Source organism: Pan troglodytes, chromosome 3 (assembly GCF_028858775.2).
Source record: "Pan troglodytes isolate AG18354 chromosome 3, NHGRI_mPanTro3-v2.0_pri, whole genome shotgun sequence".
Lineage (NCBI taxonomy): Eukaryota > Metazoa > Chordata > Mammalia > Primates > Hominidae > Pan > Pan troglodytes.
In genome coordinates this window covers 148,294,660-148,322,427 of record NC_072401.2, presented here as the reverse complement: position 1 = coordinate 148,322,427, position 27,768 = coordinate 148,294,660, and the positions used below count along the sequence as shown (strand labels likewise).

The following is a 27,768-nucleotide window of genomic DNA, read 5'->3' as shown; positions in this document are numbered from 1 at the left end:
CAGGATACAAAATCAACATACAAAAATCACTAGCATTTCTATATACCAATAACAGCCAAGCTGGGAGACAAATCAGGAATGCAATCCCGTTCACGGATAACTCCAAAATACATAAATAAATAAACAAATAAATAAGTAAAATACCTAGGAATACAGCTAACCAGGGAGGTGAAATATCTCTACAAGGAGAGTTACAAAACACTGCTCAAAGAAATCGGAAATTACAAAAACAGATGGAAAAATATTCCATGCTCATGGATAGGAAGAATCAATATTGTTAAAATGTCCATACTGCCCAAAGCAATTTACAGATTCAATGCTATTCCTATCAGACTACCAATGACATTATTCACAGAACTAGAAAAAAACTATTTTAAAATTTACATGGAACCAATAAAAGGGGCAGAATAGACAAGACAATCCTAAGCAAAAAGAACAAAGCTGGAGGCATCATGTTACCTGACTTCACGCTATACTACAGGGCTATAGTAACCAAAAGAGCATGAAACTGGTACAAAAACAAACACATACACCAATGGATCAGAATAGAGAGCTCAGAAATAAGGCCACACACCTACAACCATCTGATCTTCAACAAAACTGACAAAAACAAGCATTGGGGAAAGGACTTCCTATTCAACAAATGGTACTGGGATAACTGGCTAGAAATACACAGAAAATTGAAACTAGACTCCTTCCTTACACCGTATACAAAAATCAAGAAGGATTAAAGACTTACATGTAAACCCCAAAATTATAAAAACTCTGGAAGATAACCTAGGAAATAAGATATTGGACATAGAGACTGGCAAAGATTTCATGATGAAGACACCAAAAGTAATTGCAACAAAAGCAAAAATTGACAAATGGGATATAACTACACTAAAAAGCTTCTGCTTAGAAAAAAAACTATCAACAAAGTAAATGGACAACCTACAGAATGAGAGAAAATATTTGCAAACTATGTATCTGACAAAGGCCTACTATCTACCACCTATAAGAAGCTTAAATAAATTTACAAGCAAAAAACAAACAACCTCAGTAAAAAGTGGGCAAAAGACATGAACAGACACTTTTCAAAAGAAGACATACAAGTGGCCAACAAGCTATGAAAAAAAGCTCATCTTCACTAATCTTTAGAGAAATGCAAGTGAAAACCATAATGAGATACCATTTCACACCAGTCAGAATGGCTACTACCAAAAAGTGAAAAAATAACACATGCTGGTGTGGTTGCAGGGAAAAGGGAATGCTTATACATTGTTGGTGGGAGAGTAAATTAGTTCAACCATTGTGGAAAGCAGTGTGGCAATTTCTCAAAGAGCTAAAACATAACTGCAATTTGACGCAGCAATCCCATTACTGGATATATACTCAAAAAAGTATCAATCATTCTACCATAAAGACACATGCACACATATGGTCATTGCAGCACTATTCACAATAGCAAAGACATAGTATGAACTTAAATGCCCATCAGTGGCAGATTAGATCAAGGAAATGAGGTACATACACACCATAGAATACTATGGTGCCATAAAAAAGAACAAGATCATGTGCTTTGCAGGAACATGGATGGAGCTGGAGGTTATTATCCTTAGCGAACTAATGCAGGAACAGAAAACCAAATACCACATGTTTGCACTTATAAGTGGGAGTTAAATGATGAGGACACATGGCCACAAAAAGAACAACAGACAGTGGTGCCTACTTGAAGGTGAAGGCTGGGAGGAGGGAGAGGATCAGAAAAAATAACTGTCAAGTACTAAGTTTAGTACCTAGCTGATGAAATAATCTGTATATCAAATCCTCATGACATGAGTTTACCTATGTAACAAACTTGTACATGTATGCCCCTGAACCTAAAATAAAAGTTAAAAAAAGTCCCAAGAAATTGAGTTGAAAAATATATTTAAAAAACAAAATGTAAGAATGTGAAGAGATTTATTCAGTGGTATCTTAATTTATGTGATAAGGATTTTTTTTACAACAGAATCATTTGAGGAATATTGAAATTTTTTCATGCATGAGACCTATACTTAAAGCAAAGCTAAACCATATTATACATTCAAGTAATTTTTTTCAAGTTATATACATATTTTTTGCATTGGCTATAAGCATTATCAAGGTGGGATCAAAAGATGAATCAGATGCGGAGCCTGCCTTTAATGAGTTTACACGTCTAGGAGGGATAGAGATAAAATGCTAGGGAGTTAGGGAACAGAATAATTCTTTCATAACTGGAAACCATCAGAAAAATCTTCGGGGTGAAGGAAACATTTGTGCAGAGACTTAAAGGCTTGGTGAGATTGGATTTAGACTTACAAAAATAGGAAGACCATTCCTGGAGAATCAAATAGCATTTCAAAAAGTTATAAAAGCAGAAAATCTCACCTAAGATTGCAAGAAGGTGGATAATAGAAAATCAAATGAGATATGTGGGTCAGAGTTTGTCAGAATAAGGAGTTGTAGGAAACATAGTCACTGAAGATCTTTCAGTAGAGAAGGGTCATACTTTTAGAAAAGTGTGGCATCTCTGGATGGTGGTAGCTAACCTGAGCTCCTTTATGTTATGGACTGAATGTTCATATCCCCCCAAAGTTCATTATGTTGAAGCCCTAATCCCCACTGTGATGGTGTTGGGAGGTGTGGCCTTGGGGAGGTAATTCAGTTAAGAGCAGAGCCCTCATGAATGGGATGAGCGTCCTTAAACAAGATCCCAGTTAATTTTCTAGCTCCCTTCTCCCACGTGAGAATATACAGTGAAAAGATAGCCATCTATGAATGAGGAGGCAGCCCTATGCCAGACACTGAATCTGCCAGTGCCTTGATTTTGGACTTCCCAGCCTCAAGAACTGTGAGAAATAAATGTGTGTTGCTTAAGTCACCAAGTGTATGCTATTTTTGTTATAGCCTAAATAGACTAAGATACTTCATTAAGATTCTTTTCTGTACATATTGTCTTTCTCAGTAATCTCCAATCCCATGTCATTAAAGACCACTTATGCCAACTCCTAAATTTTTATCTCAGGTCCTGAGTTCCCTCTGTGAAATGTTTAGTCAACTGCCTGACCTCCACCTGGATTTGTAATAGGCACCTTAAAGTTTTCTCAAGCGAATTGGATTTTGCTCACTAAATCTTCTTTCCCATCTCTTCTATCTTTGTAAATGATACTAACTGTGATGGTTAATACCGAGTGTCAACTTGATTGGATTGAAGGATGCAAAATATTGATCCTGAGTGTGTCTGTGAAGTTTGTCCTCACTGGAATAGACATTCTGAATGTGGGTTTGCCTACCCTGCACACAATGCTTCTGCCAAGACTACCATCCATGGACTCATGGAATGCTTTATCCATCGTCATGGTATTCCACACAGCATTGCCTCTGACCAAGGCACTCACTTTATGGCTAAAGAAGCATGGCAGGCTGGGCGTGGTGGCTCACACCTGTAATCCCAGCACTTTGGGAGGCCGAGGTGGGTGGATCACGAGGTCAGGAGATCGAGACCATCCTGGCCAACATGGTGAAACCCCGTCTCTACTAAAAATACAAAAAATTAGCTGGGCGTGGTGGCGGGTGCCTGTAGTCCCAGCTACTTGGGAGGCTGAGGCAGGAGAATGGCGTGAACCCAGGAGGTGGAGCTTGCAGTGAGCCGAGATCGCACCACTGCACTCCAGCCTGGCGACAGAGCGAGACTCCATCTTAAAAAAAAAAAAAAAAGAAGAAGTGCCGTCATGCAATTCACTGACCTTACCATGTTCCCCATCATCCTGAAGCAGCTGAATTGATAGAAGAGTGGAATGGCCTTTTGAAGTCACAATTACAATGCCAACTAGGTGACAATACTTTGCAGGGCTGGGTCAAAGTTCTCCAGAAGGCTGATGCTCTGAATCAGCATCCAATATATGGTACTATTTCTCCCTTAGACAGGATTCATGGGTCCAGGAATCAAGGGGTGGAAATGGAAGTGGCACCACTGACCATCAACCCTCATGATCCACTAGCAAAATTTTTGCTTCCTGTTCCTGCAACATTATGTTCTGCTGGCCTAGAAGTCTTAGTTCCAGAGGGAGGAACGCTGCCACCAGGAGACACAACAACAATTCCACTAAACTGGAAATTAAGATTTCCACCTGGACACTTTGGACTCCTCCTACCTTTAAGTCAACAGGCTAAGAAGGGAATACAGTGTTGGCTGGGGTGACTGACCCAGACTATCAAGATGAAATCAGTCTACTACTCCACAGTGGAGGTAAGGTAGAGTATGCATGGAATACAGGAGATCCATTAGGGCATCTCTTAGTATTACCATGCCCTGTGATTAAGGTCAATGGGAAACTACAACAGCCCAATCCAAGCAGGACTGCAAATGACCCAGACCCTTCAGGAATAAAGGTTTGGGTCACTCCACCAGGAAAAAAACTACCACCTGCTGAGGTACTTGCTGAAGGCAAAGGGAATACAGAATGGGTAGCAGAAGAAGATAGTCATCAATTCCAGCTATGACAGCATGACCAGTTGCAAATACGGGGACTGTAATTTTCATGCGTATTTCTCCTGCTTTTGTTAAAAACATGTTTGTGCCTGTATACACTTGTACTAAGAAGATATGTTCATTTTATTTCCTTTTTCCTTTATCATGACATAAGATTTATTGACTTCATATCAGCATTTAAGTATTGTTAACTTTATGTAATAGCATTTGGGTTGGGGATTGGTGCATTTCCAGTTGTATGAAAGATAGCTGTATTATGTTAGGCATACTTATGACCTTATGATTGTCTTTATTTGAAGATTATGTATGATATCAGGAGATGTGTATGGGTTCAAATTGACAAGGGTTGGACTTATAATGAGTGTCAACTTGATTGGATTGAAGGATGCAAAGTCTTGATCTTGGGTATGTCTGTGAGGGTGTTGCCAAAGGAGATTAACATTTGAGTCAGTGGGCTGGGGAAGGCATATCCGACTTTAATCTGAGTGGGCACCATTTCACCAGCTGCAGGCACAGCCAGAGTATGAAGTAGGTAGAAAAACATTAAAAGACTAGACTGTCTTAGCCTCCCAGGCTACATCTTTCTCCCATGCTGGATGCTTCCTGCCCTCGAACATTGGACTTCAAGTTCTTCGGCTCTGGGACTTGGACTGGCTTCCTTGCTCCTCAGCTTGCAGATGGCCTATTGTGGGACCTTGTGATCTTTTGAGTTTAATACTCCTTAATAAAGTCCCATATATATACACACACACACACGTATATATAATCCTATTAGTTCTGTCCCTCTAGAGAACCCTAATAGACCAACATTCACCCAAACCTATGGATTTAGCCATAGGTTGGTGCAAAAGTAATTGTGGTTTTTGCCATTTAATGACAAAAACCGCAATTACTTTTGCACCAACCTAATACAATTTAAGAGTCATCCTTGATTACTCTTTTCCTCATTTACCTAAGTCCAATGCAGCAGCAAGTGCTATAACATGAATGGAAAATTTCTGCTTTTCTTCCTCTTCAGTACCACTGCCTCTGTAGTGTAGATCAATAGAATCTTTCCCTTGAACCACCCAAAAAGCCTCCTAACTGGTTTCTCTTCTCTAAAATTCCTCCTCCACACAGCATCCAGAGCAGTCTTTTAAAAACGATATACTTTCCTTGCTTAGAATTTTCCCTACACCTTCTCATCACAGTTAAATTTAAACTTTGTAACTTGGTCTACAAAGGCCTACATGATCTGGATGAAATGACCCCTGCCTCCCCCAACCCTCATCCCTCGCTGAGGTCTTTTTATTCCTTTAACATGCCTTTAACATGCTGTGATAGGCAGAATAATGACCCCCAAAGATCTCCACATTCTAATCCCCAGTACCTATGAATATGCTACTTTACATAGCAAAATGGACTCTGTAGATTTGATTAAGTTAAGGCTCTTGAGGTAGGGAGGTTATCCTGGAGTAGTTGGATACAATTGGTGTATACCCAAGTGTATTCACTTCCTAGGGATGCTGTAAAAAAATACCAAAAACTAGATGGCTTAAAACAACAGAAAGTTGTTGTTTCATAGTTCTGGAAGCTAGAAGTGCAAAGTCAAGGTAATGGCAGGGCTGTGCTTCTGTTTCTGATGGCTCTAAAGGGAAAATCTTTTCTTGCCTCTTCTAGCTTCTGCTGTTTGCTGCCAATCAGTGGCTCTCCTTAGCTTGTAGATGCATCACTCCAGTCACATGGCCATCTTCCCCTCGTGTATTTTCATCGTCTTGCTACTTATTATGTGTGTTCCTGTGTCCAAGTTTCCTCCTTTTTAAGGATACCAGTCAGATTAGGACTTACCCCAATGATCTCATTTTAATTTGATAACCTGTCAAGACCTTATTTCCAAATAAAGGTCACATTTTGAGGTACTAGGGGCTAAGACTTCAACATATATTTTTTGAGGAACACAATTCAGCCCATAATACCAATGCCATCAGAAGGGTCTTTGTAAGTAAAAGAGAGAGGCAGGAGAGTCGCTGTCAGAGTGATTCTTCCCAAGAAAGACTTGATAGGCTACTACTATGAAGATGGAAGAACAGGGAGCCAAGGAATGCAGGCAGCCTTAGAAAATGGAAAAGGAAAGGCAGTCCTCCCTTAGAACCTCCAAAAAGGCTTACAAGCCCTGCCAACTTGTTGATTTTAGTCCAGTGACATTCATTTAGGACTTGTGAGTTCCTGAATTATAAGATAATAAAGTTGTGTAGTTTTAAGCCACTAAGTTTGAAGTAATTTGTCACAGTAGCAATAGGAATCTAATACACACACCAAGACAGTTGCCACCTTACGGCATTTATGTGGATTGTTTATGAACAGTTTCCTGTGTCTAAAGTGCTCATCTCCCAGATAGAAACATGGTGGGCTTTTCCACACGATTTGAGTCTCTGCTTAAATCACATCCCTTCAGAGAGGTTTTCTGTTAAAGATTATTTGTGCCCCTTTCCCCCAAATTCACATCTTGAAATACTAATCACGAACATAATAGTATTTGGAGGCAGGGCTCTTAAGAGGTGATTAGGTCATGAGAGTAGAACCCTTAGGAAGGGATTAGCTACCTTCTAAGAAGATACAATGAGCTTGCTGTCTGTCTCTACTCTCTGGTATGTGAGCACATAGCAAGATAACCATGTGCAAACCAGGAAGTCAATTCTCACCAGACAGGGATCTGGCTACATCTTGATCTTGGACTTCTCAACTTCCATAACTATGAGAAATGTTTCTTATTTAAACTACTCAGTCTTTGGTAACTTGTGATAGTAGCCAAAACTAAGACACCTTCCCTGACTTCAATTAAAGTAGCTCCCTTCTTACTCTATCACATGACCTTTTTTTATTTTCATCATGGCACTTGTCACTTCTTGCCACCATTTTCTTTATGTTATTATTAGAACACACAAGGAAAGCTGAAACTTTCTCTTCTATTTCCTTATAACCCCACTACTTAGACTAGTGCCTACTACATAGCAGGAGCTCAATATTTGCTGAGTAAGTGAATGAGTAAACATTTATTCCATGTAAGATAATGGATAAACCCTATTCCATTTCATCTTTTCATCAGCCCAATGGGATAGAATTCCTATCACCATTTTATCAAACATAAACTCTGTGAGAGCAGGCATAGGTGTACCTGTACCTTTTTGGCAAAATTAATCATTCATACATATTATGAACAAGTAAATTAACCACATTCCAAGAAATCAAGTAGTCTGTGTAAGTAACAATGTTTAGAAAATAGATATCTACTACATTAATGCCTATGGCTTCCATAATCTGTTGCTGAAGAATCCCAGAGCTACAGTTTGAGCCAACTCTATTCTAATGAGATGGAACTCTCATTTTGCCTGCCTTCTGGACAGCTCTATTAACACACTCCAGTCATCCCTGAATTCCAGATATACAAAACTGAATTTCAGATCTATTCCCCAAATCTAATTTGTAGATTTGTCGGCTAAAACAAGGGCACCAGCACCTATCTGCCAAACAAATTCCTGGGAGTCATTTTCGACTTCCTTTCTAGTCCCCTACAGATGATCGGTAGTTTATTTTTCCTGTTTAATACTTTTTATACTGGTTGCCTTTTCCAGCTCCACTGACTTAGTCACTTCCCGAACTATTTGTCCAGAGACTGCTTCTAAGATAATCCCTTCAGCAAGACTGAGCATGACACTTGTTAGCTTAAAAACCTTCCATGACCTTCTAAAGTTTTTTTTTAAATTATACTTTAAGTTTTAGGGTACATGTGCACAACGTGCAGGTTAGTTACATATGTACACATGTGCCTTGTTGGTGTGCTGCACCCAGTAACTCGTCATTTAACACTATGTATATCTCCTAATACTATCCCTCCCCCTTCCCCCACCCCACAACAGGCCCCAGTGTATGATTTTCCCCTTCCTGTGTCCATGTGTTCTCATTGTTCAATTCCCATCTATGAGTGAGAACATGCAGCGTTTGGTTTTTTTCCTTGCGATAATTTGCTGAGAATGATGGTTTCTAGCTTCATCCATGTCCCTACAAAGGGCATGAACTCATCCTTTTTTATGGCTGCAAAGTATTCCATGGTGTATATGTGCCACATTTTCTTAATCCAGTCTTTCACTGATGGACATTTGGGTTGGTTCCAAGTCTTTGCTATTGTGAATAGTACCACAATCAACATACGTGTGCATGTGTCTTTATAGCAGCATGATTTATAATCCTTTGGGTATATACCCAGTAATGGGATGGCTGGGTCAAATGGTATTTCTAGTTCTAGATCCTTCAGGAATCGCCACACTGACTTCCGCAATGGTTGAACTAGTTTACAGTCCCACCAACAGTGTAAAAGTGTTCCTATTTCTCCACATCTTCTCCAGCACCTGTTGTTTCCTGACTTTTTAATGATTGCCATTCTAACTGGTGTGAGATGGTATCTCATTGTGGTTTTGATTTGCATTTCTCTGATGGCCAGTGATGATGAGCATTTTTTTATGTGTCTTTTCCCTGCATAAATGTCTTCTTTTGAGAAGTGTCTGTTCATATCCTTTGCCCACTTTTTGATGGGGTTGTTTTTTTCTTGTAAATTTGTTGGAGTTCATTGTAGATTCTGGATATTAGCCCTTTGTCAGATGAGTAGATTGCAAAAATTTTCTCTCATTCTGTAGGTTGCCTGTTCACTCTGATAGTAGTTTCTTTTGCTGTGCAGAAGTTCTTTAGTTTAATTAGATCCTATTTGTCAATTTTGGCTTTTGTTGCCATTGCTTTTGGTGTTTTAGACATGAAGTCCTTGCCTATGCCTATGTCCTGAGTGGTATTGCCTAGGTTTTCTTCTAGGGTTTTTATAGTTTTAGGTCTAACATTTAAGTCTTTAATCCATCTTGAATTAACTTTTGTATAAGGTGTAAGGAAAGGATCCAGTTTCAGCTTTCTACATATGGCTAGGCAGTTTTCCCAGCACCATTTATTAAATAGGGAATCCTTTCCTCATTTCTTGTTTTTCTCAGGTTTGTCAAAGATCAGATAGTTGTAGATTCGTGGCATTATCTCTGAGGGCTCTGTTCTGTTCCATTGGTCTATAGCTCTGTTTTGGTACCAGTACCATGCTGTTTTGGTTACTGTAGACTTGTAGTATAGTTTGAAGTCAGGTAGCATGATGCCTCCAGCTTTGTTCTTTTGGCTTAGGATTGATTTGGCAATTAGGGCTCTTTTTTGGTTCCATATGAACTTTAAAGTAGATTTTTCCAATTCTGTGAAGAAAGTTATTGGTAGCTAGATGGGGATGGCATTGAATCTACAAATTACCTTGGGCAGTATGGCCATTTTCACAATATTGATTCTTCCTATCCATGAGCATGGAATGTTCTTCCATTTGTTTGTATCCTTTTATTTCATTGAGCAGTGGTTTGTAGTTCTCCTTGAAGAGGTCCTTCACATCCCTTGTAAGTTGGATTCCTAGGTATTTTATTCTCTTTGAAGCAATTGTGAATGGGAGTTCACTCATGATTTGGCCCTCTGTTTGTCTGTTATTGGTGTATAAGAATGCCTGTGATTTTTGCACATTGATTTTGTATCCTGAAACTTTTCTGAAGTTGCCTATCAGCTTAAGGAGATTTTGGGCTGAGACAATGGAGTTTTCTGGATACACAATCATGTCATCTGCAAACAGGGACAATTTGACTTCCTCTTTTCCTAATTGAATACCCTTTATTTCCTTCTCCCGCCTGACTGCCCTGGCCAGTACTTCCAACACTATGTTGAATAGGAGTGGTGAGAGAGGGCATCCCTGTCTTGTGCCAGTTTTCAAAGGGAATGCTTCCAGGTTTTGCCCATTCAGTATGATATTGGCTGTGGGTTTGTCATAGATAGCTCTTATTATTTTGAGATACGTCCCATCAATACCTAATTTATTTAGAGTTTTTAGCATGAAGGGTTGTTGAATTTTGTCAAAGGCCTTTTCTGCATCTATTGAGATAATCATGTGGTTTTTGTCATTGGTTCTGTTTATATGCTGGATTACATTTATTGATTTGCGTATGTTAAACCAGCCTTGCATCCCAGGGATGAAGCCCACTTGATCATGGTGGATAAGCTTTTCGATATGCTGCTGGATTCGGTTTGCCAGTATTTTATTGAAGATTTTTACATCAATGTTCATCAGGGATATTGGTCTAAAATTCTTTTTTTGTTGTGTCTCTGTCAGGCTTTGGTATCAGGAGGATGCTGGCCTCATAAAATGAGTTAAGGAGGATTCCCTCTTTTTCTATTGATTGGAATAGTTTCAGAAGGAATGGTACCAGCTCCTCCTTGTACCTCTGGTAGAATTTGGCTGTGAATCCATCTGGTCCTGGACTTTTTTGGTTGGTAAGCTATTAATTATTGCCTCAATTTCAGAGCCTGTTATTGGTCTATTCAGAGATTCAACTTCTTCCTGGTTTAGTCTTGGGAGGATGTATGTGTCGAGGAATTTATCCATTTCTTTTCGATTTTCTAGTTTATTTGTGTAGAGGTGTTTATAGTATTCTCTGATGGTAGTTTGTATTTCTTTGGGATCAGTGGTGATATCCCCTTTATCATTTTTATTGCATCTATTTGATTCTTCTCTCTTTTCTTATTAGTCTTGCTAGTGGTCTATCAATTTTGTTGATCTTTTCAAAAAACCGACTCCTGGATTCCTTGATTTTTTGAAGGGTTTTTTGTGTCTCTATTTCCTTCAGTTCTGCTCTGATCTTAGTTATTTCTTGCCTTCTGCTAGCTTTCGAATGTGTTTGCTCTTGCTTCTCTAGTTCTTTTAATTGTGATGTTAGTGTGTCAATTAAAACAACAAGTTCAGCTTTCTGGGCTGAAGTGCCCTGGGGCAATGATCTGGCTTCAACAACAGTGTCCAGGGTTACCACTGCATACCCTGAACATCTCTCTCCTTGTGGGTTGATGAAACTGCTCCCATCCACATATAGTTCCCTGTCTATTGATACCCAAGGCTGGTCCCAGAGGTCAGGTCTGCTAGAGTAAACTGAGTCTAACACTTCTACACAATCATGCTCGACACAGCTCTCTGATACCGGGAGCAAGGTGGCGGGGTTCAGGGTGTTACAAACTTCAATGGTTATATGGGGATTTTCACAGAGCAAACTTTGGTACTTGGTTAGTCTAGCATTTGTTAGCCAATGATGTCCTTTAGTATTCATTAAAGTCACCACAGCATGGGGGGCCTTTATGTTCAGGTTTTGCCCAAGAGTCAGCTTATTTGCTTCTTGTACTAGCAGGGCAGTTGCTGCCAAGGCCCTCAAACATGGGGGCCATCCTTTAGAAACCTCGTCTAGTTGTTTAGAGGTAGGCTACCAGCCTCGGCCAGGGCCCCAGAGTTTCGGTTAAAACTCCAACTGCCATCTTTTCTCTCTCTCTCTCACACGATGTAAAAGGCTTTGTCAGATCGGGTAGCCCCAGCGCTGGGGCTGACATAAGTTTTCCTTCAACTCATGAAAGGCTTGCTGTTGTTGGGATCCCCATTCAAAAGGTTCCCAGTCCCCCCACCTTGTGACCTCATACGAAGGCTTGGTTAATACTGCAAAGTTTGGGATCCACAGTCTACAAAACCCCACAGCTCCTAAGAATTCTCTCACCCGCCTTCTGCTCTTAGGCTCCAGTAGATTGCAAATAACCTGCTTTGTTTCTGATCCCAGGCTGCACTCCCCCTGTCGGATAGTAAATCCCAAGTAACGTACCTGCTGTTGGCAGATCTGAGCTTTCTTCTTGGACACCTTATACCCACAGTCCTCCAGGTGCTGGAGTAGGGCATCAGTTCCCTTTGTGCACCCGACTGCCGTGGGGTGTCCCAGCAAAAGGTCATCAGCGTACTGGAGCAATACACAGCCTAGGTCTCTGGTGGGAAACTTCTGGAGGTCTCGAGCCAATGCCTCCCCGAAGATGGTAGGGGAGTTCTTGAACCCTTGGGGAAGCGGCTCCAATTGTACTGAGTAGTGACACCTGACTCTGGATCTTCCCACTGAAAGGCAAAGAGCTTCTGGCTCTCAGGGGCTAATCTGATACTAAAGAAAGCGTCTTTTAGGTCCAAGCAGGTGAACCAGCTGTCCTAGCTGGCAGCAACCCCAACAATGTGTATGGGTTTGGTACTATTGGACGTAAAGTCACTGTAGCTTGATTAACCAAGTGCAAATCCTGTACCAGCCTGTAGTCCTTGGTCCCTGGCTTGGGAACAGGCAGGAGGGGAATGTTCCATGGAGATTGACAAGGAACTATAATTCCAAAAGTTCTTAAGTGCTTGAGATGGACTTGGATACCTTTAAGAGTTTCTCTGGGGACCGGGTACTGTTTTTGCCTAACCGGCTGGGCCCCAGGCTTAACTTCTATAAGTAGGGGGCTTGGTTGACTGCCAACCCTGGAGGGTTGTCTTCTGCCCATACTCTTGGCCACCGCTTAGCCAGAGCTGGTCTTATCTCTTGGCCCGGCTCAGTTAAGAAAAGTCTCCATTCCTCTTCTTGGGGGACCATAAGGGTCATAATGACTCCTGTTCTGGGTAACTTTAGCAGCAAAGAGCTGTGCTCTGTAAAAGAGATAGTGGTTCTCAGCTTGCTAAGCAAGTCCCTTCCCAACAAGGGCAAGGGACAGTCAGGCATGTACAAAAACTGATGAATCACTTTATGTCCTCCTACAGTACAAGTCCGGGGCAAGCAGGAAGCTTGCTTTGCTGAAACCCCCGTGGCTCCAATGATGTCAATAGTCTTTTTGGATAAAGGGGTGACCAGGGCGGTTACTACCAAATGTTCAGCAAGGGTATGTACAAGAAAATCAATGTCTTTACCCCCGACTATCATTCTGACCATAGGCTCTTTGGGAGCACTTGAGCCTGATCCCCCTCAGTCCAATAACCCTTCTGCCAGGTTGAGCAGGGCCCCTTCCTCCTTGTCTGGGACCTCCTGCTCTGAGTCACCTTGCTTTCTTTTTAGCTGAGGGCATTTGTTCTTCCAATGTCCTATTTCTTTAAAATAAGCACACTGGTTATGCTGTAAACTCTGACAGCCAAGCTGAGTTTTTTTCCCAGGGCCCCCCTTCCCTTGCCTCTTTGGGGGGACCCCTCTGATTGCTGCAGCTAACAGGTTGGTGTTTCGCCGGGCCTGACGTTCATTCTCTTTGTGGTTTTCCTTAGGGCTTACTGCGTTCCTGTTTACAAACACCTGATTAGCTATTTCTAACTGTGATGTATTCATCCCGGCAAACCCAGCCTGTTTCTGCAGTTTTCTTCTAATGTCTTCTGCACTTTGACTAACTAAAGCCATGTTAATCGTGCGCTGATTTTCAGGGCTATCGGGATCAAAGGGAGTATACATACGATAGGCCTCACACAGTCTCTCGTAGAATTGTGCTGGACTTTCTTCTTTTCCCTGAATGACCTCAGAGACCTTGTTAACGTTTGTGGCCTTCTGGGCTCCCCTTTTTAATCCTTCCAAGAGAGCTTCCCTGTATCGATTTAGCCTTTGCATATCCTCTCTTTCATTTGGGTCCTACTGGGGGTCGGTTCCTGGTAATTGGGTCCTTACATACTCTTGCAGGTTTTGGTAATCAGCTGGTGCATGTTCCTCTAGCCACTTAGCTGCTGCTTGGAGCACTCTCCGCCTTTCATCTGTGTTAAAGAGGAACATGAGCAACTGGTGGCAATCAGCCCAGGTGGGGTTGTGGGTCTGGATAATAGTTTGGAACAAATCAATTAGAGTTTGTGGCTTTTCGGTATAGGACGGGGTATTGTTTTTCTAGTTGAGAAGATCGGCAGAGGTGAAAGGCTGGTACCCAAAAACACGCCTCTCCACCATGTGACCATCCTCATCTATCCCAGTATACCGCTGCTCTCTCAGGGGCATTTGCATCCCAGTTTTGGGTCGTAGATGAGCTGCCAAGGGAGGGGTTTCTCCCGAGTCTTCACCTCCTCTCTTGTCTACCCTGGGTGGCCTAGGGATATGTTTGTCTTGCGGAGGCACAAGCACTGTGGGCTCTAGAATGAGGAGCCTCTTCCCCTGGTAAGGGGAGGACACCACTGGGATCACTGGTGCCATCTCCTGCAATGGATCTTCTGATGTTGGGTTGAACAGAACTTCAGGAGTTGATTTCCCTAGGCGGGTGGAGCGGGATCCTTCCTTGGCTATCTGTCCCTTTGCTACTAGCATTGCTGCTGCCTGCCCTCTTAGCCACTGTGGGGGGTCTAGCACCAGCTGTAACCAAGTGTCTATGTATGGGAACTGGTCTAGGTATCCTTTACCAGTTACCTTGTGCCACACCTTAGAAACAAGGGACCTGTCCAGGCTTCCTTCTGATGGCCGACCCACTTCTAATGTTGGCCAATCTATTTCACACAAAGTTCTAAGTTTCCCTGGTGTCAGAGTAACCCCATAGTCTCCACTAAATCCTTCCTTGACATTTTTCAACATAGTTCCTAGCGGAGTGGGCTTACTTTGTGTCTGACCCATGTCTCCTCGAGACAAAACACCATGCTCACACCACACACACACCACAGAACAAAGAACCGGTAAAAAGGGCACACACACACTTCAGTTTACACCAGACCAGAATCAAAACCAAAATCAGAGTATCCAGAAATCCATGCCAGGTCAAAACCAAAACCAAAGTATCAAGCAATTCAACTCAAGTCAAAAACAAGAACCAAAGTGCTGGTACAGGCACGCCATGGGTGATCAGGCCACGCTTCCACTCAAATGGAGTGGGCAAGTTCCAGAGACCAGTCTTACCAAGTTTCAGATGTCCAGACTTAAAGCGCCAGTTCCTTCCTGGTGTTCAGCCACTGCGTTGATCCTCCATGAGGGCCTGTCATGCACTGCTCTGACGAGGTGTTCCACCAGGGCAATTGCCTCCCTGGGAGCGCTCTCAGGATCTGCAACGCTGGAGCTGGTCAGAATCCCCGGCAGGGATGTTCCACAGGGCAGCCCTAAGCAGCCTAAAGGGCTGCCTTGACCTTCCGTTAATCACCTTGATTCCCAGTCAGGGAACCAAGAAATGTAGCAGGACAAGCTGCAGACAAAACTCCTCAGACACCGGATTAAAGAAGCAAGAGGTTTTTATTTGGCCGGGAGCGTCGGCAGACTCGCGTCTTAAGAGCCGAGCTCCCCAAAGACAGAGTTCCTGGCCCTTTTAAGGGCTTACAACTCTAAGGGGTTCCACGTGAAAGGGTCGTGATGGATTGAGAGCACATGTGGTTAGAGTGGGCGGTGGGGGCGGGGGTTAATCTTTTAACCTCAGGCCGGGTCATCAGTGGCACCAGCTGGTCTTGCCACTGACTTCATTCCTGTTGTTTTTCAACTTTTACTTCCTCCTCCTCTTCAGAGAGAGGAGACAGTAAGAGAAATGGCTTCTCTCCTCAGTAAGCTGTTCTGAGTAGTGTGATAAAATCTTGCACTGTCCAGGACATAAATCCTTCCTTTGTCCAGCATATCCACACTGTAGACACTACCTGTCCTTAGTCACTTAGTAGCCATCTTGGTTATCAGATACTGTTGTGGTATCACACTGCTTATGTTCAAGTAATCCCCCTATTTTTTTAAACTTAATTGTTCTATTTTATTAGTCATGTGCTACATATGATGTTCTGGTCAAGACAGTGATCCCATAAGACTATAATGAAGCTGCTGGGTGTGGCAGTGTGTACCTGTGGTCCCAGCTACTCGGGAAGCTGAGGCGGGATCACTTGAGCCCAGGAGCCCAAGGCTGTAGTAAGCTATGATCGCACCACTGCACTCAGGCCTGTGCAACAGAGTGAGACCTGCTTTCTTAAAAAAAAAAAAAAAAAAAAAAAAAGGACTATAATGAAGCTGAAAAATTCCTATTATCTAGTGAAAATGTAGTTATTGTAATGTCATAATGTGACACATTATTTATGCAAATCTATGATGAAAGAAATAAATCAGGCAAAACACCATAGGCATATTTCTGAAAAGAGCAACATCTCCCAAAGAGACTGAGGTAGGTCCTTCAGGAGGTATTCTGGAAGAAGGCATTGTTATCATATAAGATGACTGCTCTACATAGGTTACTGCTCCTAAAGATCTTCTACAGGGACAAGATGTGGAGGTAGAAGTCAGTGATATTGATGATCCTGACCATGTGCAGGCCTAGGCCAATACGTGTGTGTCTTAGTTTTTCTTTAAAAAAAGTTTAGAAAAGTAAAAACAAAAATGTAAATAGAAAAAACTTATAGAATAAGAATATAAAGAAAATATTTTGGACAGCTGTATGATGTGTTTTAAGCTAAGTGCTATAACAAGAGTCAAAAAGTAAAAAAATTAAAAAGTTTATAAAGTTAAAAGTTACAGTAAGTTATTACTGAATTTAAAAACTGTTAAATTAAATGTAGCCCAAGTATAGTATATAAAATCTACAATAGTGTAATGTCCTAGGCCTTAACATTCATTCACCACTCACTCACTGGCCCACCCAGAACAACTTCCAGTCCTACAAGCTCCATTCATAGTAAGTGCTCTATACAGGTATACCACAATTTTTTTTTTTAAAGGAATGGAATCTTGTTATGTTACTCAGACTGGCCTCAAACTCCTGGATTCAAGTGAGTCTCCTGTCTCACCCTCTCGAAGTAGCTGGGACTAGAGGTACACACCACTACTCCTGACTCCATTAAAAAAAAAACCTCTTATACTGTAATTTTTCTATGTTTAGATATGTTTAGATACACAAATACCACTGTGTTGCAACTGCCTACAGTATTCAGTATAGTAACATGCTGTATAGGTTTGCAGCCTAGGAACAATAGGCTATACCATATAGTCTAGGTGTGTTGTACACTACATTATTTAGGTTTGTGTAAGTACGCTCTATGATGTTTCTCTAATGATGAAATCGTCTAACCATGCATTTCTCAGAATGTAACCCGGTGGTTAAGCAATGCCTGACTGTATTAATTATTGTTCATCTCTTATTGTGCGTAATAATATAAACTAAAAATTATCATCATAGGAATGTATGTATAAGAAAAAATACCATAGCATATATAGATAGGGTTCAGTACAACCAGCAGTTTCAGGCATCTACCTAAGGTTCTTGGAATGTATCCTTCCAGGATAAGGGGGGACTACTGTGATTGAGTTAAGGCTCTTGAGAGATCATTTTGGATTATCTGGGTAGGCCCTAAATCCAATGACAAGTGTCTTTATAAAAGATACACAGAAAAGGAGGTGCAACGTGAAGATGGATGCAGAAACTAGAATAATGTGGCCACTAGAAAGAAATACAGAGGAGAATGTGATGTGAAAACAGTGGCAGAGATTGGAACACTCTAGCTACAAGCCAAGGAAGGCACCACCAGAAACTAGAAAAGGCAAGGAAGGACTCTCCCCTAGAGCCTTCAGCGGGAGTATGGCTCTGCCAAAATCTTGATTTTGGACTTCTGTCTTCCAGAACTGTGAGATAATAAATTTCTGTTGTTTGAAGGCATCCAAGTTCGAGTATTTGTTTCAGCATCCACAGCAAACAAATACAGGCCTTAAGAGAATATAATTCACGGTACATTATATTCTTTTCCTTTAAGTACCATTAAAAGCAGAACAAAAAAATCTCTGAGTTAGATTCTGCTCTACACAGATCAAAGAGGTATTAGTAAATAATTTGTGAACAGCTGTACAGTTAAAACAGCTCAATTTCTGTAAACTTAATGTTTAATGATGTTTTAATACAAAACTATCCCTTCAATGACTGAGACGTATGACTCTTTAACCTACTAAGAAATTACTATAAGAAAATAATTATGTTGTAAACTATCTTTCATTTATCTTCACTTATCTTCTGACTGCCTGACATCAAATTTTATCATATTTCATGTACCTGTCTCTTTTCAGAGTAAACTGCTTAATGTCATCTATGTCTCCCTGTTAAGTTCTTTTTATCTTGAAATTAATTTTTTTTCATGTTGCCTGATGTATAATTAGATGACACTTGGTACTGTGTAACCTACAACTGGGAGCACAACTCTTAAAGTGGCTTAGTTTCTGGAAGTCTTGCAATCAAGATAAAGCTAAATTAAATAGAGGAAATGACACGACGAATGTCTTTCCAGCTTTGAATAAATTCAGAATTAAAGTCTGTCATCACGAAACAATCTCTTCCAAACCTTAAGTTCTATTTTTAACCATTTAAGTGGCAGATGCCAGGTTATTTCAAAATATCACATATTATTTTCTTTCTTTCTTCATTTGGATGAATGATACAGTGGAGTTCATGCTCTTGCAGGGTCTACCGGTAGGAAGTCCATTCATGAAACCATCAATGTCACTGGTTGCCACAAGACATTTCAAGGAAGAAACTGGCAGATAGAACTAGCACTCGTGGCAATGGAAGGTAGGACTCCCCAACCTCTCAGACTCAATCCCCCACCACTTCCGCGTTGGAATCCGCGACCCTCTTCCCAGAGTTTTCCTGTGGCTTGGGTAGGTCAGCCCTGGGGGCGAGCCAGAGCGGGCACCCGCGCGCCCAGGGGCTTGCCAGCGCAGACCCCACTCCGCCCGCGAGTAGCCTAGTTGGTGGGGAGACTTCAGCTGTCACTCTCGGCCCGCAAAGGCAGATCTGCCCCGATCCCTGCAGCCCTCCCCAGTCCCGGAGACAGGTGTGGGCCGCAGAGGGAAGGGGATCCGGACCAAATGCCCACCCGCAGGCGAGCGACCTGGCGAGGTCGGGCCCACCTTCCTTGGGTTGTAGCGGACGCCGGCAAGCAGGGGTCCAGCGAACGTGGGCATCTGCCTAGCGCCGGATTTTCAACCCACCGCCAGGGCTAAGGCTCCCCGCCCACCAGCGAGCCACTTTCCCGCGCGGACACCTCTAACTCCAGCAGCTCAGGCTGGGAACTCGGAGATCCAGAGTGGCCTCCCCTCCCCCCCGCGCACACGTCAGCGCTAGCGTCGTGGAAGCGCCGTAATGTCCCGAAGAAGCGCGTCTCCAAACTTGCACCCCGCTGCCGCAGCTTCAACGGAGAAATCCCTTGCCCCAAGCACACGTCAGCCCTGCCCGCGGAGTCATGGCACAGCAAAAGAGAGGCTCTCCATGGAGATATGCTCCAGAAGGGTGGGTGGCTGTGCCTAAAGGTTTGTTAGAAAAGGACAGTCAGTGAGGCTTGCTGGCTGTGGCGCCTTACGACGCTCTCCCCGACCCCTCGTCATTCAGAAGGTTCCGCAGGTCTCGACAGCGGTGGGCTTGTCAGCCCCATCCGGCGGCCAGCCTCCCTTGCCGGATCGCCCACGTTTGTCGGCCTGGTCCAAGTTCTTCATTTCAAAGCATCTGCACCTGCGAGCCCGCGGCCAGAGGCGCTGGGGGCGTTTGTGCGCGTGTATTCTGAGGCGCGTGGTAGTGATGGCGGCGCTCAGTGAGACTTTCCTGTCACTGGCTACTACTACTCCCAACCCTCCTCAAAGCCGCGGGAGCAACCCCCAGGTCTTTACTTTACAATCGGCAATTTGACTTGCTCTGCTGCATGTCTGGAGGGACCAAGGAAAGTGTGGAGACGCTCCAAGGATTAGGTGATCCGAGCTTGAAAAGAAAAAAAGCCAAACAAATAAACAAAACCCACCCACCCTAACAAATATGAGGCTGCTGGAGAGAATGAGGAAAGACTGGTTCATGGTCGGAATAGTGCTGGCGATCGCTGGAGCTAAACTGGAGCCGTCCATAGGGGTGAATGGGGGTAAGTGCTGCACCTCTGTCGGCTCCACCGCGGCTCCCACTTCAGAACTAATTTGTGAGTCTTGGAAAGGTGGGGCAACCCTCATTGCAAGCGCTTGCCAATTTCAGGGGGCACTGACCAGCCTTTGGCCCTTTTGCTGATTTTCTAATTTACCAACCCCAGAGGGAACTTGTAATTAGGAATGAGGCAAAGGAATTTGAGCGCGGGTAGCCTTTTCCGTAGACAAACAATGACTATCCTGAGTGTCAAGAAGTGAGGTTACAGAGAATGAAACTTACTCCTCTTGCCTTCAAAGTAGCATCCTATCCCAAGGGAATCTAGGTTGCTAAGAGTTCCGTATCTATCTTGGAGTGGACCTCATTATCGAGTCTACTTTCGAGTCCTCCCCGCCCCCACATTAAAGAAAAAGTGGAGGAAAAACAAGAAAAGGGACACCTCCGCCCCCAACTCAGATTTTATGGCCCACATGTTGGAGTGATGATTTGCTGTAGTTGCTGGCGCTTCAGAAACTCCCAAGCCGACTGACACGTTGCACTCTTTCATTACAGGGCACTTCATTACAGCATACTTCCGTGTGCTGCCGGGATTCAGTTGCTATTCTAGCAGTCTAACAGATACAGACTGTTAGACTATGTGTAGTGTAGTGTAGTGTGTGTTTTGGCAAGGAAATGTAGATGGACTGAAAGCATACTTAGATCTCTGAATAGTGGGAGCTTTGTACTGGAGATGATGGGCACTGGTGGGAACATTAGAAATATTAGTTTTTTATGCCCCCCCCAACACCTTTAGACAATCTTGTACTACTTTTCATAAACATTAATTGAATTTATTCAATTCGCTTGTCTTTTTGACCTTGTTTGTCAGTTTCCAAGCTTATTGACAGGTTTAATACCTAACTCATGCAACCGGAGCAAATAAGGATAGAGGTGAACAGGCACAATCTTTCATAGTAGGAAGCGCTCAGGAGGATATTTGAAGTTATTTTTATCTTTTTGTTAAAACATGATGGAAGTGAATGAAATGATCTCTTAGGAGAACAGTAGTGGTCCCTTCTCCCCTTAACGTCCACCCCATTACTCTGTTTAGAAGTAGCTTCCGGGAACATTTTAAAAGGAATTATTTAAACCAAAATTGTGGAGATGAAGGATTGTTTGTTTTAAAATTGTGTTCTTCTGTATTCAACTTAGAACAAAATGTGTAGAATATGTAACTATGAGAATAAAGCAGTTATTCCTGGTGGTTTCTCCCTCTGATTGATGGTAATAGTTTCTTCTTTAACACTGCTGCTCTGTGAACTTTTGGGAAACTCTTGTGAAGATCAGGTCTGTCAAATGAAGACCCCCCTATCCCCGGAGCTAAATGAATAGTAAGACTTAGAGTACCTTTGCATGATCTGCAATGCATACTTCACTAGCTATCGCTTCTCGTGTTAGATCTCTTATTTGCTCAGTTTTGAGATGAAATTACAGAGGATGTATGATCTTTAACTTTAAATCTGCAGGGGCTAAGTTTGGCAAAATATCTTTTACCTTGCATTCCTAAATATTCTGTGGGAAGAAAGGTGTTGAATGCTGAATCATTTCCGTGGGGCTTTTCTGCAGTGGCATGTATGAGATAGATTCTGCAAACTTATGTGTTCCATAGACTCTGCTTATTAATATTTTGGTACATTATTGTATCATAGAAATGCCATTTCCTATTTTCACTAGTCCTTCTGTCTTTAATGTAGGATAATTCATTCCTTTGTTTAATTATAATAGAATGTTAAGAGTGGGAGGGGAATATTTAAAGTGTTTTAAGCCAATATGCTTCTTTTACAGTTGAAGATACCAGGTGACTCTCTCTACGTTAAGGTAGCTAGCTTAGGGAAGAGGAACTATTGGAGACCAGGGTATTTAAAATTCCTGGGAAACTTCTACTTCCCAAGCAAGCCAGATTCCTTGACTTTAAAATCTGCTCCTGAATCACCTTGCTTAGCTGCTGAAGAAATATTACCTGTGTGAGCTGCTGAGACAGATTCACTAACAAATATAAAGATAATGTACCTCTTATAAAAGTTTTTGAACAGCCTTCACTGCCCCCAAATGTAATGCCTTTTGCACTTGCCTTCTCCCTTTCTTTCCCTTTTCTTAGGTCTCAGCAAAATGATTTGTGTAAATGCCAGGCATATTAAATAATTTATTACAGCATTTGAGGAAATCTTTGTTTCTTTTATTCATTGTTGTACTACAAATGCCTAAGACATAGTAGGTCATCTCTCTCTCTATATAGATAATATTATGTATTATGTTAAATAATGTATTATATATTATCATATTATATATTATGTTATATATTGTATATAATATGTTATATATTATATAAAATATATTATTATATATAATATATATTCTCTCTCAGAGGGGCCTTGAGATATTATGTATATTATATATTATGTACATTATTGTATCCTATATTATATATTATGTTATATACATAATATATATTAATTATATATTATGTTATATACATAATATATATTAATTATATATTATGTTATATACATAATATATATTAATTATATATTATGTTATATACATAATATATATTAATTATATATTATGTTATATACATAATATATATTAATTATATATTATGTTATATACATAATATATATTAATTATATATTATGTTATATAACATAATATATATTAATTAATATATATTATGTTATATAACATAATATATATTAATTATATATTATGTTATATACATAATATATATTAATTATATATTATGTTATATACATAATATATATTAATTATATATTATGTTATATACATAATATATATTAATTATATATTATGTTATATACATAATATATAATTAATTATATATTATATTATATATATATATATATATGGTGATTTTTTCTGAGCTTGGTCTTCTGTCCATATATCGAACAAGTGGAGGGTTTCAGGCTATGGAGGAGCCATGATTGTTGTCCTGTTGTTTTGCTTAAGTGAGTGTATTAGTTTCTTAGGGCTGCCACAACAAATTACCATGAACCAGGTGGCTCAGTACAACAGAAATTTATTATCTCACAGTTCTAGAAGCCAGAAGTCTGAGGTCAAGATGTCCTCCAAAGGACATCTGGGAAAGAATCCTTTGAGTCTTCTAGCTTGTGGTGGTTGCCAGCCGTTCCTTGGCTTGTGGCAATATAACTCCAGTCTCCACCTCTGTCATCACATGGCTATCTTCCTTGTGCATGTGTCTGTGTCCAAATTTCCATCTTTTAAGAATACCGGTTATTGGATTAATGTCCCTCCTAATCCAATAAGACCTCATCTTAACTTGATTACATCTGCAAAGACCCTATTTCCAAAAATGTGACATTCACAGGTTCTGGGTGGGCATGAATTTTGGGAGTCGGGGGACACTATTTAATCTAGTACAAGAAGACTGAATAGGATGCCAAATATGAGATGATCTTAGGTTTTTAAATGTTGCCATGTACCAAGATTTCTCAGCCTTGGCACACTGACATTTTGAACATGATAATTTTTGTTGTTGGAGGGGCTGTTCTATGCCTTCCAAGATGTTTAATAGAATTCCTGATCTCTACCCACTAGATGTTAGTAGCACATCCTATCCCCCAAGTTATGACAACCAAAAAACATTTCTAAACATTTTCAAATGTCCATGGAGGGTAAGATTTCTACTGCTGGAGAACCACTGCTATATAGGTATAAAATGTCATTTTCTCAGGACTGCATTTTTTGAAAGAATGTTGTTTTTTGTTAGCACGTTAGGTCTTCAAGCCAATTGTGTACATGTCACAAATGATACTTATATCCACTCACAAATGATACTTTTAAGTATTGTTCTCGCAGTGTTAACACATTTGAATGCTGCCATCCTAACTCCAGAGAGGATTTCCTGGAAGGCAGGGACCAGGCCTGGCTGGGTCACCACATATCTCTAGGGCCTAGCACAATTTAATAATAATTACGGTCATAGCAATATATTATTAAGTACTTTATATGCATTATCTCATTCACATAGCAAGTGCTCAATAAGTATTTGTAGAATGAATACTCTTGGGCAGAACTGAGTGCATGTGTGATTATAAGCTTTTGTTTCTGATATCCTAGAAGAAATGAAATAATATTTGCTAAAGAGAAGGGAACTTCTTCCATTGATTCTCTTCTTTGGGCTCGGGGGTATTTTGATTGTTATATAAGTGCTGATACCATGATAGATATAATTAGGACCTCTATTGAAGGATGTTGCTTACATGCTGTCCTGTGTGCTTCTTTATTCTTCTGGTCTGAAGACACTGTGCTGAGCAAGACAGCCACGGTCCTTGCCCTCTGGAAAATGCTCTCTGGAGTTAGGCTGCATCACACAAATGCTTACCTCTGTTGGGACAGTAAGACACCAGGGGTGACACTGATATCTAAAGTACCATTTGTTGTCCTGCAGTAGATTATTATTATTGTTGTTGTTGTTATTATTATTATTATTATTATTATTATTATTATTTTGAGACAGAGTCTTGCTTTGTTGCCCAGGCTGGAGTGCAATGGCGTGATCTCGGCTCACTGCAACCTCTGTCTCCTGGGCTCAGGTAATCCTCCCACTCAGCCTCCCAAGGAGCTGGGACTACAGGCATGCACCACCATGCCTGGCTAATTTTTGTATTTTTAGTAAAGACTGGGTTTTGCCATGTTGGTCAGGCTGGTCTTGAACTCCTGGCCTCAAGTGCTCTACTCGCCTTGGCCTCCCAAAGTGCTGGGATTACAGGTGTGAACAAATAGATTCTTCTTTTGTGCCAAGTTATCTACTGAAATTCTTTTCTAACAATAACTCTTTTTTCTCTTTTTAGGACCACTGAAGCCAGAAATAACTGTATCCTACATTGCTGTTGCAACAATATTCTTTAACAGTGGACTATCATTGAAAACAGAGGTACTGTCATCTATGGGACACATGAAAAGCAGGGAGAAAAATTTAATTTGTACTTACCTTAAATTTAAGAGTCCTTTGGTAAAGCTGTTTATAGCTATAATCTGAAGGATTCACTATAGCAGAAGATAACTTGGTCGGCAAAGGACTTGTGTTTCATTCCTACATATGTGTATTATAAAAGCTGTACAGTTGAGCAGCATGGGCCCTGAGGATGTGGTTATAATGAGTATGTTTTTAATATGACAGCTGAACTGAAGCATCTACTTTAGTTCTTCCTCAACTTACGGTGGTAACTACAGTGGTGCCTGCTATGCCTGGGCACATTTGAGCTGGTGATGTTCAGTTTGGTTTTCATAACTTTTGTGGATCATCTTTGGTTCCCAGGACTCATGCTGTTCAAATAATGCTTAATTTGTCATAACTTTTAATTAATTTTTATTTAGAAAAGCTTATTGTTCCTTAGCATATCTATTAAATATTAATAGATGTCTTAAGAGAAATATTGATGTTTTTCATTTGACACATATATGTATGTGTATATGTATATGTGTATATATATATGTATATGTGTATACATACATATGTGATATGTGTATATCATATGTACACATATGACATATGTGTACACACACAGGACAGCATGTAAGCAACATCCTTCAATAGAGGTCCTAATTATATCTATCGTGGTATCAGCACTTATATAACAATCAAAATACCCCCGAGCCCAAAGAAGAGAATCAATGGAAGAAGTTCCCTTCTCTTTAGCAAATATTATTTCATTTCTTCTAGGATATCAGAAACAAAAGCTTATAATCACATATGTATGTGTATATATACATATACATATATATGTATATGTGTGTATATATATATACACATATACATATACACATACATATATGTGTCAAATGTGTGTGTGTATACACACACACACACACAAACACACACACACCCCACACCTATATATGTAATGTTATTTACTGATTTACTGATTCAGGTTTCACTGAACATGAGATTCTCTTGAAAGTAAAGAAATCCAGACATTTTTACATTTACGTGTGATAGAGGAATGAGTAGAATTTATGATTCTCTTTTAACTTACAATGGAAGAAAAAAAAAAGAGGAGAAAATACCCATTTGGTCTTGAAGAAATTACATAAAATATCATTCTAACATCCTGTTCTTATATAGATGGGAATATCTCACTATAAGAAGGTATTTTGTTTTTGGAAATGGCTTTAAAAATTAAGATTCTGGTCCAGCATCATGTCTTACCTTTATTTATTTTAAGTGTGGTTGGAATGAAGACTAAATTTAGTTATCTCCTTCTTAGATCATCCTAGTAGCAACATGGAAAAAATATGACTTTACTAAATTTATGTATTCTGTAGCCATCGGTTGGTATAAATCTTTTCATTGGGTTTTTTTGTTTGTTTGTTTTTTGTTTTTTGAGATGGAATCTCACTCTGTTGCCCAGGCTGGAGGGCAGTAGCGTGATCACGGCTCACTGCAACCTCCGCCTCCCGGGTTCAAGTGATTCTCCTGCCTCAGCCTCCTGAATAGCTGGGACTACAGGCACCCACCACCATGCCCGGCTAATTTCTGTATTTTTAATAGAGGTGGGGTTTCACTACATTGGCCAGGCTGGTCTTGAACTCCTGACCTCAAATGATTCACCCACTTCAGCCTCCCATAGTGTTGGGATTACAGGCATGAGCCACCACACCCGGCCTCATTGGGGTATTTTTTGATATACGTAGGATCATTGTGTAGTGTCTATAGCTGATAAATTGTGTCTCAAGAATTGTAAATATTTTCTGTGATTACCTGCTTTTCTGAAAATAACTGACATGGGATGAGATTTCCTAGTATGTCAAATTCCAGTTTTGGTAAACAATATTGATATGAGAGGACCATAATTACTACTTACACAGGCTTTTTTTCTGTCAACATATGAGTTCTAATATTTGTTCTCAAATGTGGGGCACAGTGATACAGAAAGATATTTGCTACTACCATAATGTTGGACTGATCTTGCTTGGAGGTCTTCCTGCTGACCTTGGCTAATGCTCTTTATGGAACTGCTTTCTAACCCAAGTCCTTTACTTGGGGCGTTGCTCTATGTCCCCTGGTGGCTGCTTAATGGCTACAGCTGTAACTTGTGCCATGGGAAGTCCAGAAAGCAACTTGATTTCTCTCACTCCTTAGCTTCTTACTTAATGCGATTCTGTGAAGCAGCCAACTTTGTGGGATGCAGGAGTTGAAGAAGGAAGAATGCCACAGCTGTCAGCATTTCTCTAAGGACTGACTTCTTTTGTAAGCACCTAAGAAACCTTCAGAGTCATCCAGCTAATTTGGATCTAATGAAATGCCGTGATCTCATGCTTTATCGTGGTATCTAAGCAGCAATCAAAGCCATTTCTTCCATCAAAAGCCCTTTTCAAAAGAATACAACATTAAGTCATTTTCAAAAGCCATTTAACTTAAGATGTCCTAGATTGTATCATTGTGTAATATTAAACCACTTCTAAAGCCTGCTAATTTCATGGGTAACTTGTAACTTAGGAGGTAGCAGTCATATTTGTTTACTAGTTAGTAATCCTAAATTCAT

The 27,768-nt window shown here is 40.8% G+C and overlaps 1 protein-coding gene across 15 annotated transcripts in view; it reads left to right on the top strand.

Annotated features, from left to right (window-relative positions):
* Window positions 1-18,816: 18,816 nt before the first annotated feature.
* SLC10A7 (solute carrier family 10 member 7) overlaps window positions 18,817-27,768 on the top strand; it is a 262,461-nt gene continuing 253,509 nt past the window's right edge. For 12 of the 15 annotated variants that reach the window (XR_010156719.1, XR_010156717.1, XR_010156718.1 and 9 more), the window contains exons 1-2: window positions 18,817-20,207; window positions 25,075-25,157. Coding sequence is in view for 9 of the 15 variants with exons in the window: in XM_063809936.1 (XP_063666006.1) it covers window positions 20,108-20,207; window positions 25,075-25,157 (183 nt within the window). In the remaining 6 variants the exon portion in view is untranslated. The remainder of the gene's footprint in view (window positions 20,208-25,074; window positions 25,158-27,768) is intronic. The other 3 variants (XR_010156721.1, XR_010156722.1, XM_016952341.4) reach the window with 1 other exon arrangement.